Genomic DNA, 20,327 nt, shown 5'->3' with positions numbered 1-20,327 from the left:
GACATCTTTGTAAAATTACAAGCATAGGGATTGTCAACGGCTTTTACACTACAAAACCCTCAGGTAGGTTTATGTTAAAAAATCAAGTGAATTTTCCAGGCATACACTAAGCCAACTAAGTACGTTCAGAAGGCTGGAATTGCAGGCAGATCACAGTCACAATAGAAGAAGTCTATGGCTGCCGGTCCCTATGGAGCGCTCACCCCTCCCAGCCCTTGATCTGGTCAGGGCGAGCAGACGGTAGTCTGAATCTAAATTAAAAACAAGGCGCAAAACAGACAGTAAAACAAATCTCATCTGCAATGCGTTAGCCACCATTGATCGCCAATTTTGTATAATGGTTCCAAACTTGGCTTTGTGAAATGGCCAAATTGCCTATAAGGTGAACTCAGCAAATAAGTTTACGTCAGCTGGTGTTATGGCTGGTAAATAAACATTACACTACACCTGACAACCTAACAATCTACATTTTATCAACAATCATAATAACCAGAACCATCCAAAGAATATTCAGAACAGATATCCAATGCAGCTCATGAGACATGTATCCTCGTTGTGCCTACTACACCCATTGTCAAGTGAATACAGTACCTGATGGGGATATGCATCTCCGGATCCCATTTGTCTTTTGTTCTGGTCATAAATAATCCAAAGCTGGCTATCATATTCAGATTCATACAGCAGATCACAGAGTAACGGGCAGCTAGGTGTCACTTCTCCACATTTAGGCTTAAACAAATAAGACAAATGCAAGAACAAGTCAGAATTTTCAGAATATTCATACACATTTATTATACATATAGTATATCATTCAGTACTTTGTCTTCTGAACATTTATTACTATTAGGTAATGGCATTTACATTTCAGTAACCCAATGCCAGGTATTATTATCTTAATTCTGTATTGAAACTTATATGTAAAAAAAAAAAAGAAAACTTGTGTGCCATCGAGGCCATTGGTTACATGACATCTATAAAGTTCAGAGATTGCAGCAAAAGGACCCCTACAGATCTGATAATGATTATCTATTCTGATATTGATCACCAAAAGCCAGTTTCCTCTTTTTTTCCTAGGAGACCAATTTTGATCTTTGCACAAGAATGAAATTGGGAAATTGCCTTCCAGATCACAAGATGAAGTATAAATCAGCACATCAGTTTAGCAGTCATGTGACAGGGACTGCAATGAGCAGAATAGGACATCAATACAGCACAAAACAGAACACACTGGATTAGGAAAATCCAATTCCTCCTACATATCACATTCTAACACCTGGAGCAGAAAATCAAAAGTTTGGGCAAAAAACTTGTACATATGCCTTGCACAATATTGAATAAAGGAGTTTCATGAGATTCATGTGTAGATTACCTTTACTTTAGGTAAGTCATCAATATCAAATATAGAGGGGTCTAGCGGCTGATTCCTCGATGTTCCAGTAGATCCCACTTCATAGCCAATTTTCCACATGGCCCATTGGAAGCTCATGGCCATTCAAGTGAATACCAACTGCAGCCACAATACTATGGAAGGCATTTTGTCTGCTAGACTGAAAGAAGCACTTGTCCAATTGCTCTTCCAAGTCACTTCCTAAGAGTTCATGCATACAAACATGGTTTTTGGACATGCACTAGCTATTGTTTCAATGACTAGTGCATGTCACCACATATTTTTATGGGCTACATAGATAATGGTTTTCCATGACCTTGTAGATGAGTGACTGTTTGGCTTGGGCAATCTTTTCCTTTGAAATCACGCACCAATGGCAGACAAGACGCATACAATGAGCCATGTAACAGCATGTTCGTGGGCAGGCTAAGACTGTACAATAAATAAATGAATCCCAGAATACTCCTGGTGTTTTACTAGCTTCTGTCACCTTATCTAACAAACATGTCGCTAAGCAGGCAAGTGGTGTACCAAAATATGAGAAATTTTGCATCCAATTTATACTGCCTATATATCATTGTTTGTGTGATAAGTTATTCAATTTTTCAATACACTTTCTATTAATTCTTCACAATATTCTAGATCTCTGCATGTTCTCATGCAAAACGAAGCTTCAGTGTTTACTTCCTGTAGATAAACACCTGTCCATTGTCATGTGATGTCACAGGTGTACAGCTCATTATAAACACACAGCTTTGATTTCACCATGTTAAAACGAGCTATGCACCTGTGTGACATCACATAATGGAGGGGTGTTTCTCTACAAGAAATAAATAATGAAGCTTACTTTTACATGACAGCAAGAAGACAGCAAGCAGAGATCTAGAAAACATACAGAAAGTATATTGGAAAATGTTATAACTTTTTATCATACAAACAATATCAATTATATTCTGGAATGTGCTTGAAGTTGACAATCCCTTTAAGCAAAAGTTCACATTTTCATATTAACTTCATTGAGAAAAGAAAAAACATTTTATAGGGAAGATTCTGCAGAACGTGCATTTATCATAGAACTGCTACAAATTAACAGATACAAACTAGACATAAGCAAACAGTGTTATTCAATGTGGTAAAACTCACCTGATGAAAGTTATACGTTAAAATTATTTCATATAATTGGCGGTTATTTGGCAACACATCGCGGATACCCAGGGGTCGTGTCTTGGCACTGACTGGCCTGCAGAGGCAACACATTCAATATTCAAATGATTGAGGAAGGCTCCTTATTTAAGCTATTCATATACCTGTGGTTAATGCTGCAGTATATTAACCGCTTAAGGACCACAGATATACCTTTTTACAGCAGTCACTAAAGAGTCTTAATCTTTTCAGCAAGGGTTTCATCCCTGCAGGTGCTGGGGCAGTCCTGTGTACTAACAGAACCACACATGCACTACAGTCAGGATTGGAACGTCCAGTCCTAACTATTCAACTCCTTAGATTACTGCATATATTGCAATAAAACTTGAAGGTCTTCCGGAGAGCGCCAGTCTGCCATTTACTTCATTGATAAAAGATAATGGGCTAATAGCAGTCCTACATACTGTAAAGTGCAGTGTGTAATGGCAGTAACAAAAAGGTTCAGTTCCCCTAGTGGGACAAATAAAGTATAAATAAAACCAAACAAATTTTTTTTTAAAATTGTATTACTGGAAAAAAAAAAAATATCAGTAACAACTTGCAACCCAATATATCCATTTAATCCATGCATTAACATTTTAAAAGCGCAAAATATTTTCTACACATGTAATTACTGCTTTATGTGGATAAAAGTAAAATGACCAATTAACTTTGAAGTGTGAAGCATTGAAGTGAGGTTTCTCATATTGACTACAATACACACATTTAACATCAAGGGAAATAAAAGTCATGCGTTTATTTTTTTCATACACTACCTTAAAGTTTGCACCCAATTCTTTAAACTTATGCTTGGAGACAGATCTTCATACTTTAATGTGGAAATCACATCAAAACGAGAGATCCCTTCAGAAGCATGCTGGCAATAAAGTAAAAAAAAAGAAAAAAGGATCAGTACAAAACTCCCAAAATTTGTTTTGTGGTACCTAATTTTTGGTGTCAGTTTGTACGATTGCTCTTATTGTCCATAACCCAACACAATTTGTATAGTATAAGCTAAATGGGGTATCCCATCTGATGTATGACATGTCTACAGTAAATAGCCACCTCAGGAGCTTATCTCTATTCCAAGAATGGAAGCCCTTTGGAGGTGCCTCACCCCAGCCAAACTGGAAGTGGATCACATGGGAGTCTAATGGATAGTGGTGCACACGCTCAGAAAACTCTAGTATTAGCTCAGCTGTAGGATTGGAGGCAAGGGACCCCTGCCTTTGGGAATGGTCTGCATCTCAAAATTTTAAATTGCAGTATGCGGTTTGTAATCTAAGCATAGCATGTAGTCTGCAAAGCACACACTTTTATTAGAAACTTGAAATTAAAGGGTTGCTTAGGAGTTACTTAACATAAAACTATAGAAAATATCCCCAATTCCAAACTATAAATTCCCTGAAATGCCATTTATGCATTAGAGTTTTTAAAGTAATTGTCCTTACAGATAAACCAAAAGAAAAAAAATGCAAAACACAAAACTTACAAGATTGAGCTGTGTCATTCCACAAGTAACTCCATGAAAAGAAATGGAATAGTCAATACTGACATCACTTAGACTAGCCCACCAACGTGCAATGCAGAATTCGATAGTCTTGCCCCCCTAAAAGACACACACACACACAAAAAAAAACATGAATAACCATGATTTCTAAAGATACTATTCTATTCAGTATTTTTATTGTATTTATATATATTTTTTTAACTTATTAAAGTGTATACTAAATTAGATTTTTGGGTGGATTCACGCTGGCATTTTTTTCACATCAGTGGTTTTTCACTGTATCACTGTATCACTGAAGCCAGGAAAAGAAAATCATTTTCAATGGGCTCCTCCATACTTAATTTTTTCCACTGATCAGTGGAGAAAGAATTTGGAGCCTGTCCTGTTTTGTTCACTATACATTGGATCAACGAAAAGAGACTGAAGTGTGAAACAGCCCATTGAAAATAATAGCCTAGTAAGGCATCAGTGAAAAATCAATGGGGGAGATTTATCATTAGTCATATGCATCTTCTAGGTGTAAAATTGTCGTTTTTGCTTTTTTTTTGTGAGAAAAAAAAAACGCAACTCTAAAGTCACACAATGGTGGAAAAATTACACCACAGAGTGTACAACATCACATCTATCAACTCAGAATTTTCAAAAGAATGCAAATTTAAACGCAAAACTACACCACATAGGAGGTGGTGTATGTGGGTCCACTGCTACTACAGGGAGGAGATTTATCTCAAACTTGCACATTTTTGAAGTTTTTGCTCTATTTTATGTTTGAGAATCAGAGAATTCCCTGTGCAAAGATATTGCAAAAAAGCAGAAATTGAGCAGCTGTTAAACATATGTGCAACAGGTGCAGTCTATTCGGATAGCACACACACACACACACACACATCAGAAGGGATTTAACACTGCACATACATCGCACTATAAATCAGACTGGTGGAAAACTGCCAGTAGCACATAGACATCTGCTCAAAATCACACCTAATGATAGATCTCCCCAATGTGCCTGTAACCCAAAAAGGCTTCACCTATGTGGAAAAAAATGCCAATATGAAAGATCCCTAACACTTAGTTCTCTTGAATAATAACATTTTAAAACATAATAAAATTATACATATTTGGTATCCCTAGGTACAATCCATAAAATAAAACTATTCATGAGACTCTTATGAAGTATACAGTTAAGGGCTCCTTCACACGGCTGTCTGCGGGGACGTCCTCATAGACGGCAATGACGGCACGGCGCCACACATATGGAGGGAGGAGGGGCCACCACCACCTCCTCTCGGACATACCGCGTGTGAATGCACCCTAATTTTATATACTGTAAATGAAACCCCAATATCTAAGAGAAAAGTTGTCCTAAATTTAGTCATGACTTACCAGCACAGGAAATGCTTCAGTCACCGATCCATTCTCAGGCAAAGATGTGAATTTGTAAAACTCATGACTTCTGTAAGCTTTCTGCTTCACTAGCTGAACTGCATGAAGAACAAACTTGGATGCAACATCTCCAGAGCGAGAAGTCACTGTAATCTCTGGTAATGGAGGAGAAAAAGAAAAAAAAAAAAAAAAAAAAAAAAGGTTGAATTTTTTTCTAGTTTCAAAGCTGCAGGCAGTATTAGGTAGCCGCCCTAAAGATATGTGTCACCCTACCTGGGTGTGTGAGTGGCAGCAGGGTGATGAGGAGATCTGAATGTATATTCCCAGAATGTATCTGGATTTAGAGCACTCTTATGCACTGGCGTATGATATCTCTTCATTGGGCAAGCACAGCCCCTCCCCAGTTTGTAGTATTCAAACAAAACCTGCTGCTACAGCAGGCGTGGGACCGTGGAGGACATTGATGAAATCTCACAAACCAGTGCAAACCTGGAATATAAAAAAAAAAAAAAAAAAAACTGCTGCTACTAACACACACACAAACATATGGTTACACAGCTCGCCAGGGTTGCTACACAACACTGTCTGCAGGTACACTCCCTTTAAGGCTCCAACCACACATGTGTGAGCAGACGTGGGCTGTGAGCTCCAAACTGGGTAAGTTAGGGATTGGGTGAGCGCCGCTTCCCTCTTCATAGAAAGTTGCGCTGCCAAGTTGCAAATCCAGGCAGCAATAGGTCCTAATTAAACCGTTGTGGCGCAGCCACATTGGCTCGGACACTGTGCATTGAGACATGGTTTGCTCACTGCACCGCGCCTGTGCATAATGCTCCTCTATAGTGAGCTAGCTGCCTTTTTTTGCAGCTACCTCACACCTGTCACAGGTGAAAAAAACACGCATTTCAAGCATATGACATTACCTGCCCATGTAGCACCTTGAGGAACTTCAATAAAATGGCGCTGAATCTGTCCAGGTTTAAAATGAATATCTTTGCACTCCATGTCATATGTAGAATTGCTGAGTCTGAGAGAATATGAAAATATGAACAGGAATATAGAAATTAAGTGACATAAGAATCAGACAAAGAAAGGCAATATCCAAAACCCTTGCTTATTACATTAAGAAAAGTACTGTGCGCTAGTTATAGGACAGTGGTGGCGAACCTATGGCACGGGTGCCAGGTGGCACTCAGAGCCCTTTCAGTGGGCACCCAGGCCATCACCAGGACTCCAGGTCCTCCTGCACTGGCCCTGACAATTCTTCCAGTTTATGGGATCCTGGAGGGAATCTACAATGATCATCCAATTTTCTTCTATTTTCTGCTTTGTTGGTGTCATCAGGGTACAGTTATGAATGAAAGATGTGACAGAGCACATAGTATAAATCAAAAATAAAATTTCTGTGTTGGCACTTTGCGATAAATAAGTGGGTCTTGGTTGTGGTTTGGGCAATCCATCTCTAAATTAATCACCACTGTTATAGGACATCTAGCATCAAAATAAAGCATGATAAACCCGGGACACTTCCGGGAATCGTGACTGCGGTATCAGTATTTAAATAGAAGGCTTAATATGGGACACTGCCCCTTCTATACTCAATATATGTTATGGGGGTGCCGATGGAAACAGTTATCCCTGGTATCATGGAGGCAAGGTTTGGTACATGGTAAAAGAACAATCTATCGCTGTAATCCACAACACATGAACAAAACAGTACAGACAGTCCCCGGGTTACATACAAGATAGCTTCCTTAGGTGTGTTCTTGAGTCAAATTTCTATGAAAGTCAGGACAGATATATAAAAGATCCAGCTTGGAACTAAAGTTCAGTATATAACCAGCATCCAGAGCTTTCCCATAAGTCACAGTGGACAGAGAAGACTGTTTGTAGGTGTTGTCTTCAAGTCAGGTGTTCTTAAGTCAGGGATTGGCTGTATATGCTATGTCAAGAGCAGATAAGTATTGTGGAGATCCACATACTATATAGTAACTCCATACTCCAATAACAATGACTCAACTCAAGTAATAAGTTTTGATTTTTAGACCAAATTTTTTGCAGTATAATAACATTTTTAATTTTTTGTAATACAGAGTTACTCTATAGTATTGTGATCTCCACAATGTTCAGCCGCTACTGACATAGCGCATAATTATTACCAGAGGTCCTCTGTGCTGCAGATTCAGAGACTGTTACAGAGTGCGAGGACACTTCCACATCCCACTGTGAGCTGAAACTTCATCGCTGCAGTACGGAGAGGGTGGTGAGACAGTGTAACAGCCTGTGAAGCAAGAGCTCTCTGGTAACTCTCACATGAACACTTCAGGCTCGTTAAAAGAACTTTAAAAGTTGATTTAACACGAATGGGTTAACTGCTGCGCTCACGGTACATCTGAGCACGTGTAAGGGTTCGTTTGTGATTGGTTCTTGTAGTTTGACACATTTGTAACATTTAAACAGTTAATTATTATAGCAATTATTACAACAACATAAGTTAAAACCACTCACTTTGCCGGAATGACAACGGTTACAGGAACTCTAAATAATGGCCCCGAATTAGGAGTAGATACATCATAACCACAAATCTACAAAAAGAAAGTTTATCACCTACCGGTATATATAATTCATCATATTACATCACAATGAAATTTAAAAGCAACATGCTAGGATTCTTCGGTAACTAGTTCACACATTTCTCAATATTTCTGCCACAGAGTAATAAAGGGAACAAGAATTTTTGATTCAAAATTTGTGTTCTAACTAGAAAAAGACATGGATTCCAACCAAATGCCAATAATCTGAGGTGTGGATTACCTGAGGGAAGTTGGCCGTCTAGACCGTTTTCAGATCTAACAAAATTGGTGCCAAACGTTTGTGCAGCAGAAATTTTCATTTGTGCCACTATCATTATAATATCTTAAAAATGATAGCAGCACAAACAAAAATTTCTGCTGCACAAACCAGCACAAATGATTTGAACAAGGTCTGGGCGGCCAACTTCCCTCAGGGGTGTGGTTTGACATCCAACTGTGCTACAGGAAAGATGCCAGGTTATAAAAAGTACTAAAAAAAAAAAAAAAAAAAAAAAAAAAAAAAAAAAATATATATATATATATATATATATATATATATATATATATATATATATATATATATATATATATATATATATATATAGTAACCGTAACAAACTTGTGATATTCGAGAGTTTGTTGCCTCTCCTCAGTAGAAGACTTCTCCTATAAAGCTAGAGCCCTGTCCCTCAGTCACCATAGCAGGCCCTATGCTACACTTACCAGTAATCAGAGCAAAACAAAACCTCTCTTATAGTTTTACTTAATTATATTTTATGAATGATTTTACCTCTGTGTAATGCACCCCTTCACGTAAACCTCGAGGATCCACACGGACATTAATATGTCTACATTGGTTCATTAGCTCCAAATGACTGGGATACTGGATCCAGGAAGCACTCGAGGCAAGTGCCAGGTGAAGTTGTAGGGAAATTCTTTCAGAGTTTTCTGTCAAAAATACAGATTATTCACAAATTTTCCGAAGTGAAAAAAAACTGTCTATTTATTATATATATTTTTTCTATAAAAGTTTTCTTACCTGTGTTTTCTGGGAACATTGGCTCGATTCCTACACCATGGTCTGATGGGGCAGCCACCTGGACAGGATCCCTGAGGTAAATTCCACGGCCATTTCCCACCGTAACTGTAAATCCTATCTTACTAGTAGGTGAATCATTCTGCATGAGGTAGTCATAAGCTTTGTCGACCTAGAAACAAAAAATTAATCATAATCGTGTGTAAAATGGATAGAGGACCTTTAAAAATGTCATACACAATAATAAAAGGTATTATATAACTACATGCACGCTGAAGACTAAAAGCCAGCCTCTACCTGAATAATACCGTGACCTTGAGCAAACACTTCAATGTTTTCTGCCTTCATAGCCGTGTTTTCAAGAGCTCTCCTTACTGAGTGAACTGTGTATGGGACTCCATTTGCTTTTAGACCTGAATAGAGGAGAGGGGGGTGGGGGGAGAGGATGAAAAAAAGTAATGTACACGAGTTTTCTATGGAAACTCAACACAATGCTTAGTCATGTGTCCAATCAAAGTTATCCCACAAACTTCACATGTCTAATTTAATGGTGATAAAGCTATGAGAGAGCTCTAATGGTGACAGTATGTACGTTTTTTTTTAATACAATTACCTGATAATACTAGTGCAATGCCTCCACAAGCATTCGGAGAAGACATGGACGTTCCATTCATTAACTGAGTGCCACGTAAGGTCCAGTTTGGAACAGATGCTATGGCTCCTCCAGGTGCACTGATACTGACACCAAGGTATCCATCAGTACTGTTTACAAATGAAAAAGTACAATTATTTTTAAGTAAAATTACATTACATATTACAGCCATACATGACATCAACTATTTTCATTGATATTATTGTATATCTGTTGACGAGCAAGTATAATTTTCCTCCGTGAAAACATAGCCTCCTACCCTTTCCCCTAGCCTGTTCTGCTTAGTACAACCTGCGTGCCTGCTGGTATCTCTGCTGATACGTGATACTCTAAATGGCAGCAGGAGAGCCCACAGCAAGGCTACCTGCACATAAAAGTGTATGGTTTGCAGAAAAACAGATTCATGTTCTGTCTTTGAAGTGTGTAAAACACTATCAGCAAAAACAGATGAAATTCAGATGACACAAAGAAAAAAAAAATTGGAGGCTGGCAAAAGAGGTCTCTAACTTTTTCCAACCTCGAAGTGTCACATGCTGGTGTTACCAGGAATCTGTACTGTCACTTCAGAGGAAGTACAAGTTAGCCATGTGAAGGGGTGGTAATCGTCACCAAAAATTAATCAAAATATTAAAGGGGTATTCCGGGAATATAAACATCTGACACAAAAACCCATGATGTTATAAATAAATTAATACAACAATACTCAATGTCATTAGTCACAAAACGGAGCTTAAATAATTTGATTTTATGATTTACAAAATTTATGGCCTCTCTAAAGTAGGTGGAGTTATCACTAAGATGGCCGCCACTGGAAACTACAAGTTCCATGATCCTTTAGTTCTCAGTAACTCCTCCCACCTCTTATGCTCTGCTCCCAGTGATGATATAACAGGTTTTCTTGCTCTGTTACCATAGTAATGATGTGTAACTGCCATCACCACAACACTGGCCATACTGGATGCACATCAACCAACCGACTACAGCCAAACGTAGTGGTGATCACATGACCTGCCCAGGCAGGGGGAGGACATGTGATGTGGACATGTGACCAGCAGCCATATTCTGTCCTGCAACGGACCGCGCGGAGGAAATTAACGGACTGATTAAAGGGCCAGTAGCATTTTAATTCTCCATCACAGTCTATGTCACCAGCATTTTCTGCTAAGGGGAGCAAAATTTTAAATAACTAATTACACATTAGCTTATATTTTCAATGCCCACTTGTATATGAATTATGCTGATTCCTGGAATACCCCTTTAAGATAAGGGAAATCATACCTAGGACCTCTAGAAGACCAAGTATATTGATTGGCAGGTAGTTTTTCTCGGAGGGAATATTCTGCAATCATCATATCTGGAGAAACATATGCACCTACACCTAAAAAATAAAAACAATAGGGGTATATGGATTCAATATCAGGTTTGAGGTTTGCATAGGCACAATCAGTGACAGAGGTCACATTGCAAATTGCAGGCTAAAGAACTCTTAAAGCATTATAGTGATGTAAAAGTAATTTTAAAAAAATAATTGTAAATTCAAAAAACAAGGGTGCATAATCAGAAATGTACAAAAATATTTCTGTTTTGTATTAACATAACTTGCATAAAAAAAGGTTTAGAAAGGTTAATTGAAGTACAATTGTAAAGTATAAAAACTTTTGCCCAACTCTGCACTAAGAAAATATAAGTAATTCTCTTATTTATTATAAATGGCAGCTACATGGAATGGAATCTGCGGCTATTTATCTGCTAGCAGAGGTTATACCTTGCCCCTCCTAGGGCTAATCTCCATTTGCCATGCTTTTTGGATGCCATAGGAAGCCGTATAGTTCAGGTAGCGTCGTGACGTTCACAAATGAGCCGGCTCTAAGAACCAGCTCTTGTTCGCAAATAACGTGAGCTGGCTCACTTAACTCCACCCCTAACCAGCTCACCACGCCTCCTTTAACTCGATACAATCCGGTTAAAAGCAGAGTGGTGTGGGGTGATTGACAGGCCTGCAGCTCCCTATTATATATTTAATAGGGAGCCTAAGAGCCGGTCCCTTCTTAGTGAGTGGATCCTAGTGAGCCAGCTCACTAAGAAGAGCCGTAATTCCCATCACTAGTACAGGTAGAGATGACTGTAGGGCCTGCAGTGATGTCACAAGCATGGGACTCAACACATGCATCAGACCGGCCAATTACAAACATGCTGTCCTCTTCTGAGTTCAATGGGATGAGCTGATGTCACCACCTAAAAAGTGCTTATTCAGATCAGGTATAGCTGAATCTGAATCTAATGTTATATATTTTAGATGTACTGTATCTCAGGCTAGGAAGAAGCCAGCAGCATGATACAGATAATGTTGGAATTGTTATCAAAGGCTCTCTCCAGCTGTGCCAAAACTATTTTTGTCAGTAACTTTAGAGTTACGCTGTAAAAGTATATTTTATATTCCATAAAAAGCACTTTTGTCATGCTTAATATTTGGATCACAAAGACCATGAAAAGCATTCAGGTATCCCATAACCATTTGCACAAGTTGTGATTTTGTCTCTATATCATCGTAACTCTTGCACCTTGTCAGTCAACAGGTTTATACATTTCTAGCTTCTTTGGACACACATTATGAAGAATAAAAAGTTATATCACAATAGAGACACCCAGCAGTGTACACATCCTCACCTATGACACTAGAGGTAGTCCCTCCTGGACAGCCAACAGTTGAGAGACATGGGCCATTATTGCCAGCACTTGAGACATATATTATGTTGTTTTTCCAAACAGCTTCATTGATTGCTTCACATATTCTCCTAATAAAGCAATAATTAAAAAATAAAAAGCTTATTACTTTAATTCTTTTAAAACTCTACTCATTCCCATTTAGGCTGCTAAATTAGACTCTCAGACGCACCCAGAGTTTGGCCAGTGAGTCGCTTCACCGTAGCTGTAATTGACAAGGTCACATTTATATTTTATTGCTTCAATCATCTGGAAAATAAAAAAATACATACATTTTCAATATTTCAAAATTCTAGTGAAACAAATGTGAAGTGATGGCAGAACTATACAAATAAAAATAAAGGTTTTGGAGAACTGTTCATATGCTATTGAAATGCAAGACCAACATATGTTGCACCACTCCAATAAATTATTCCCAGGGCTACAGGGCAGATTACATACATGCTGCTTGGTTTTCCCCCCAAACTGCTGAAAGTTGGGGAATACCATACTACATTTGCCAGATACAGAGAGGGTTAGGGATCATTACTGGCAGTCTTCATTGTGTATTCAGGTGCTAAAAGCAGCATCTACTACTTACCAAAGCCCTGTCCCCAAATACAAATGGCAGAATAACAAACCTGATTTGACAGTTTTTATGCCTCTGTTCAAGTTGGATTTCTATTTTTTTTTTATAACAATCACTCATAAGAGATGTGACTCTAGAGCTTTATATTTATCTGAGGAAATAAATGATTGCAAACCCCTATAAAAGGTTCTTCTGGGCCATTTAACTACTCATGACCAAACTATAGGATAGGTCATTAGTAGTTGATCAATGGGGATGCAACACCAACAACACCATGGTGCTACACTATGGACAGAGCTGGAAATATAGAGCTCCTTCTGCAGTGTATCAGCTGAGTGGTAGTACTGCAGGCCCATATCTCCTCAAACTAAATAAGGCCCCTTGCCCACAAACAGTGTCTAAAAATGCGTAAATGTGATCAGAGCTTGGTCGGAGTATCTTCAGAGTTTCTTTTTTCTTAATTCATTATGAAATGAAGTATGGGTGCGTTTTTTTGTAGACAAAATAATCTTTCCAGCGTGTCAGATTCTCTCTGCTCTCAGATACATCCTTGGAATTTGCATAGGAAAAACTGCCTGCACTATGATAATCCTAGTGCTGTCAGTTTTTTTTTTTCACGCACCCATAGACTTGAATGAAAGTTGGACATGCTCTACTTCTAACCCATTGCATCGAAAACGGATGTGTGTAAAGATCCATTGAACAGCTTTGTGCAATAGTTTAGTGCGAGTTCAATGTGATGACAATGTGATGGGCAAGAAGCATTAGAGCTGTGTCTGCCAGGCATGAAGGTGGGTACCTTTCTTGGCATAGACCTTAAACATTAAAAAAAGGGGTGGGGGTATGGCAATCAAGCTGGGCCTAAATGTTCACTGCCACAAAATTTGTCCATCAATGAGGTAAAGTGCATGCATCAGTCAAATTAACTCTGCAAGGCTAATTGGACTACTTTGTTTTATGGGATTGTAAATTCATACCGCTCTTATGAGCCCTGTGCCAGTCTCCATTGTGCTCAGCCTTGTGTCACCAATTTTTATTGCTAGAATTTGGGCTCCAGGAGCAACACCATTTCTTTCTGGTTCATCAGGAAAGAATCCTGCAGCTATACTGGCAACGTGTGTTCCATGAGCACCTGCAATAGAGAATTAGTCATTTATCATCACGCTGACTATCCCACAAGCTTGCTGAACCATAGACATCCAAGAAAAGACATTATTAGACTATACAAGACTAAATCACAAATATCCCAACTGTTGACATCTTCTCATTATATAAGCAGCTTCAAAATCCTTATTGAAAGGAAATCTACCATTTAGGCATAAAATTATCATCTCTGCTTATTAGCAACCAAAGTGCAGCTTTCCAAACCATAAAGGAAATCTACTATCAAAATCAAGCATGGATAAACCAGGGACACTTACTCATAGATCCGACACCATGACTGTGGTAATTAACTTATATCTGTTATACATGGCCTCCTGCCTTCTAAAAATTCACTTTTAAAAGTATGATATTAAGATGGAAGATGGCGTTACCAGAGCCCCACCGTGCTGAAACTTAACAGGCTGTTACACTGTCTCATCCTCCCCTGCACTTCACCCCTCTATCTGTCAAGTAATCTTGTTACAGTAGAGAAAGTTTCAGCTCACAGTGGAAGTGAGAAGGGCTCCACATTACAAACTATATCAAGGAGGGGCTTTGGTAACGCCTCCCAGAGCCCTTCTCATAAGCAAAATTGTAAAAGTAGGCAGCCATAAATAATAAATAAAAGAAGATTACCACAGCCATGGTGCCGGGAGTAAGTGTCCCTGGTTTATGCACGCTTGATTTTGATGGTAGATTTCCTTTAGGGTTTGGGAAGCTGAACTATGGTTGCTAATTGGCAATGGTTATGGGCAACAGAATGGGCCCACCCCAGAAATAGAGAAGGGGAAAGGTAGGAGAAGAAAAAAGGGGGAATTTTATAAAAGATGTGAAAAGGAAACAGCAGTTGGGGAGAGAGGGCAACCAGGAATTCTTACCCCCACTTGTTACAATTGAAAGCAGGTTCCCATCATCATAAATGTTGATTGAATAATTCAGCATTTCTGTGGTACCAAAAGAGGCATATTCTTGGGTTTCTCTGTAATTTCCTAGCACAGTGCAAGTGTCAAGATCTCCACACTCACTGATGTCCATACACGCTCTGAAAAAGAAAGAAAAAATATCACAAGACCTAATTTAAAGTAGGGCTCCATAAAAGTCAGTGCACATCCTAAACCTAAACACATCTAAGTACAGCAAGGAGCAGCTTAAATATTAAACCATTCTGAGCATTGGTAACATACAATTATCATTCCACAAGCCCATTTCTAAGACATTATAAACATTATGTCCAAAACATGAGCAGCACTTCTACACCATCAGGATGCTAGGTCACACACTACCAGGCAGGGTACACCATCTTAATGTCAAAATCGATTAGATATTGTCATACAAGATTGGGAAATCAACTGGATATACAGTTGAAAGAAGAAGTCTACAGAAACTATATAAATATATTTTACCACTATCTGACATGAAATCAGAATAAACCTTTGTGTTTCCTAATACATCAGCCTGAGTTCCCACAGAGAGGGCTCAAAGTGCCCCCTCTGGCACCCGTGCCATAGGTTCGCCACTACTGCCCTAGGGTAATTAAACCCTAGGTTGTCTGATTGCTCCTACTATATTTTTCCACATCAGATTTTCCACATCAACTATTACAATTTGCAAATTGCACATTGTAAATAGATCCGTTAAAACAACACAGCCCCAGGTCGTACAAAAACACAAGGCTGTCATGGAAACAAATAGCCGTTCCCTGATGACATCACGGAGGTGGCTCAAACACCACCATCTGTTAAATGCCACCAGCGAAAGAGTTAAGCCTAATCGCAGGTGTTAGTGATGGCCTCCTGATTTCAATCCTAGTACAGTTTTCTGCGTTTATCAAGGAAATTTAAAAAGGACACAATCAATGGAGGGCCTTTTTAGTTGCCCATCAATGTTATTGAACAATGGGCGATCATATCCACAGTGCAGAAGGAGGCTGAGCTCATCCCAGGCCTCAGTGTACAAATCAAAATAAATAAATAACACGCCATATAACCATGGAGGCTAGGAAGAGTCTTAGTAACCACATGCCAGCATGTACATGACAAAATCCTTTTCCGTTCATGTGACCCACCTCTAGAAAAAAAGCAGGCCCTCTGAGGAGAATGGTGTCCTTTTGCCCATTTTCCTCATTTTTTTGTCTGAAAACCCATGTAATTAAGTTTCTTAGGTGAAAACATGCCTAAATGTTCCCGACATGTGTACCTTGTTTTGTCACCGATATTTGTTTAAAACATGTAAACATACAGTCAACGTATCACCAATTTTTGAAACTGTGAAAGGAGAGGTAAAACAAACTACCTCCATGTCTCCCCATCATGCCACACCAGGCAGTCATATACTGGCCCAGGATCACTGTACTTTTTTTCAAATATATTCAGTATTTCTACTTGATTTTGAATATCTTCTTTAATCAATTTTGCCATCTAGCCGAGAAAAACAAAAAAAACATTAAGAAAACAGATGACGGTATATTGTAAAGAAAAAAGCATAGAAAATATCCAATACCAATGACTGAGTATTAGAACTTGTGTCGGTCTCATCTTGCTTCCTGCAAGCTTCTGCCAGTACAGCTCTGTGGGTGGGATCCCATAACTTCTCCTTTCGCTCTTTCTAGATTTGCAGAAAAAAAAATATAAAACGTTAAACAGAGATTATGTTACTGTATATTTCATGCTCTACTTATAATGAACTGGTTTCCCTGTGTAAGAGGAGTTAATGATAGAGGAAAATATTTGGACTTGGTGCAGGGCAGCAGAAAATTTTCTGGCAGGTTCATGATGAAAAGGGGTCCTGCAGCTACATACAAGTTAGTCCCTTTTCACAGCTAAGGAGCTAACTTGCTGCTTGGTGGGGATCTTGTTGATGGGACCACCACAGATCATGAGAACAGGGATCTATTGTAGCCCCTTCACAACTCAAGATGGAGAGCAGCCGGTCGCACATGCACCGGATGCTCAATTCAGCTCTATGGTGCTGACGGATCTTGCCAAGTATGGCGCTGGCCAATCTCAGTCAGCACTATAGAGATGAAAAGGGGCTAACTTGTATGTGGTTGGAGAACCTCTTTAATAGACTTATTAACAGCCCACCAAAGATTTGCTCATTTTTTCCTCACACATTTCAGACATGTGATTAAACCAAAGAGAACCATGTTATAATCGGAGTGGTCATCCACTGCTTATAATTAAACCCAGATAAGTTAAATCTCCATGCACAGAGCCCAAACATGACTTGTATGAAAATATTTCCCACTGTCCCAAGTGATTACCTGTAGCCGCTCTTTAAGCGCCTTTGGATAAAAATCGAACCCATTCTTAATACCTATGTGATATCTGCCAGATGGATTTTGCCAGTTTGTGGGAATCTATGGTAATGGAAAAAAAGTTATTTCACATTTAGCAATTTATCAAACATAACACAGAACTTAGGATTCAGGATTTTTTAGAAACAATGAAACCATACAAGAATATAGATTTGAAAAGTCCACATTCACAAATGAGAAACAAATAAAAGCATGTAACATGTCAGCTACTGCATTTCAATTTGTGGGGCAAACGGGAAAGTTTCTGGTCTGATGCTTTGAAATTGTTCTGCCCTTAAAGGGAACCCATCATCAGGAAGGTAATTTATATATGACAGGTTTCAATAGCTTGTGATGTGTTGATTTAAAAAAAATGCCTTTGTCGTGCATCTGAATAATGTCACTGCTTTTTAATAGTTTCTTTAACATTACCTGGCTCCCTGCCAGCAATAGGTGTTAAGCCCCAGGAGGGAGGCAGTTCAAATGAGAATTGCTTATGGCAGCGAGCTGACGCAAGTGAGGAGGAGGGGAGGAGAAATTGTGTCATATGAACCGAAACCCCAGGGACTTTTCAAACACTTTCAGCGATCCAAATAATGTTAAACCATTAAAAAGAAAATAAATCAGTGGAAATATTTAGATTCACAAAAATATACTTTTTTTAAGTCAAAATTCTAAAGGCTATTGGAACCTGTCATCATTCATGACCTTCCCAATACCAGGTTAACATTGCTGAATTGGGGTAACCTGACAGCCCGAGTATTAAATGAGCTTTATATAAAAGGTATGTAGAATAGAAGGATTGTATGTATAAAATCAACAGACTAGAATATGGAGTCTACTTAATAAGAAATTGGACGCTATATAAGGCTCTTTGCTTGCATTTTAATTAATCGGGATAAAAATAGCTAGCTCGAATTGGACTCAAGACTTAAACATATAACAGGACTGTCATATGTGTAACCAGATGGCTAGTTATCCTTGTACTAACAATATGCAGAGAGTTATTATTGTGCCTTCTTTTCTCTTAAGAATATGTTGTGGACACCGAATAGGGCAGCCTGGTTCAGGAAAGCCCTCCTGTAATGGCGGGACGGGGTTATATTTCACAGCTACATCTGGGTAGGTTTATTGTAAGTAATGGGTTTTGTTTAATGCCGGGATTCATTGCAGTCTGTGTCTACTGAGCATGTGATAATACAGATGGATTCCTCCACACAGATGGTGAACATTATTAAGTACTATGTAGGTATAAATCTACCTGTATATACAGCTCCAGGACTATCACTGCAGCTTACATACAAATCAAGCTATTGCTTTGTACAGCAGCAGACTGACATAAGGAAATGCTTCCAAGGAGCAGATAAGACTCAATGAATCAATGAATAATACATAATGCCTAGTGTGCAATGAGAATGGTTTAAATTGAACCCCTCAGGAAATGGCTCTTTAGCAAAATTTTGAATAATCCTTTTCATGTGACAATGACATAACAGGGCTAGTGGTAACATACAGCACTTATTCCATGTAGCTCACATTAATGGGTTTGGAAAACCAATGAGTGCTCTTAGTTATGCCAGACATCCAGGAAGTTTGCTCTGAGGGGTTGTCCTGCCAAAATCTTCTTTAGGCAATGAAAGGTGAATATATATTTTGCACAGTCCTAATATGATTGGATATTATTTTGTAAGAAAGGCCATTTACAATATTAACCACAACTGAAGGGGTTGGCCCACATTTCAAAGATATTCCCTGTTCCGATTTCATCATCAGCGGGGATCTCAGTCATCCAATCACTACGATTCATCAGGTTCTCTCTTTATAACAGTGTGTGAGGAATAACTGTAAAACCATTGGCCAACACCATTAACGTGAAATGACCATAACAGACAGGTAACAGTTCACTTATGTTTGTGTTAGACAAAGGTGCGACCATTCATCCCCAAAAAATCTGCAGCCACCGATCTGGTGGGACACATATGGCATGTCCTAAATGTATAGGATGAGAAAAATACCGTTAGCCCAGGGATACACTTTTTGTAGAATTATTGATTGTGACTATGTAGCGGCAGCTTTGGACCACGAGAGTGGATCCAACTCACTGGACTACATTTGTAGCTGGGACTGGTAAAATCAATTAGAAGGAGCAGTAAAAGGATTTGTTTCATGATCCCTCTAATATACAAGACTGCTCTAGAGGCAATCTCCTTTATTATAGGTGCACATTAAGCTTTATATGGCACCATCAAATTCAGCAGCACTTTGCAGATCATGTAGGACATGTATCAACTAAAACAAGATACTACAGAGTAATAACATGGCAGGAGGGCCCTGCGCACAAGAGCTTTCACTCCAAGTAGCTATTTTAAACAAAACATCACAATAGATATTTATGCCACAAAACAATTATAAAGATAAATACCTTTAAAGTTCTACCAGACAGACCCAGTATTACACCTTCTTTTGCTTCCACTACAGTACTGGTGTTAACATCTCCACTGCCAGTAGTATCTATGATGTCTACTATTTTCGGCTTTCCATCGGATGTTTGCTGAGAAATAGATAGTAAACAATATAAAACATACTTACATTAAAAAGCGCTGTTCCTTTATATACACAACTAATAGCCCTTCAACTTCCCCTGGCCTCTAGAATTCTTTGTCTGGTTGGGCTTAACACAATAATTATTAACTTCTTAAGAGTAAAACAACAATTTGTTTAATAAAAAACAAACTAAAAATATTCACCTGCGCTCCTTAAAGGAAACCTACCACTGGTAATGGTAGGTATTAGCTGTAAACACCGGGCACCAGCTCAGGGTGAGCTGGTGCCGGAGCTTACCTTTGCTAGTGTTTTAAACCGCTGTATCGCGGTTTA

General features: G+C 38.7%; 1 protein-coding gene across 4 annotated transcripts in view; it reads right to left on the bottom strand.

Annotated features, from left to right (window-relative positions):
* Positions 1-20,327, bottom strand: part of TPP2 (tripeptidyl peptidase 2) — a 42,519-nt gene that overhangs the window by 20,088 nt on the left and 2,104 nt on the right. For all 4 annotated transcript variants that reach the window (XM_072135517.1, XM_072135518.1, XM_072135514.1 and 1 more), the window contains exons 2-21: positions 19,873-20,001; positions 17,418-17,513; positions 16,655-16,759; positions 16,448-16,572; positions 15,034-15,197; positions 13,990-14,144; positions 12,617-12,693; positions 12,388-12,515; positions 10,999-11,098; positions 9,682-9,830; positions 9,366-9,481; positions 9,072-9,240; positions 8,823-8,980; positions 7,968-8,044; positions 6,383-6,486; positions 5,463-5,617; positions 4,062-4,178; positions 3,346-3,446; positions 2,531-2,627; positions 592-729 (exon numbers count right to left, since the gene is read on the bottom strand). In XM_072135517.1, the coding sequence (XP_071991618.1) occupies positions 592-729; positions 2,531-2,627; positions 3,346-3,446; positions 4,062-4,178; positions 5,463-5,617; positions 6,383-6,486; positions 7,968-8,044; positions 8,823-8,980; positions 9,072-9,240; positions 9,366-9,481; positions 9,682-9,830; positions 10,999-11,098; positions 12,388-12,515; positions 12,617-12,693; positions 13,990-14,144; positions 15,034-15,197; positions 16,448-16,572; positions 16,655-16,759; positions 17,418-17,513; positions 19,873-20,001 (2,460 nt within the window). The remainder of the gene's footprint in view (positions 1-591; positions 730-2,530; positions 2,628-3,345; positions 3,447-4,061; positions 4,179-5,462; positions 5,618-6,382; positions 6,487-7,967; positions 8,045-8,822; positions 8,981-9,071; positions 9,241-9,365; positions 9,482-9,681; positions 9,831-10,998; positions 11,099-12,387; positions 12,516-12,616; positions 12,694-13,989; positions 14,145-15,033; positions 15,198-16,447; positions 16,573-16,654; positions 16,760-17,417; positions 17,514-19,872; positions 20,002-20,327) is intronic.

This window comes from Engystomops pustulosus, chromosome 2 (assembly GCF_040894005.1).
Source record: "Engystomops pustulosus chromosome 2, aEngPut4.maternal, whole genome shotgun sequence".
In the NCBI taxonomy this organism is placed as follows: domain Eukaryota; kingdom Metazoa; phylum Chordata; class Amphibia; order Anura; family Leptodactylidae; genus Engystomops; species Engystomops pustulosus.
Note: the sequence above shows the minus strand (reverse complement) of the source record. Positions and strands in the feature narration are given on the sequence as shown.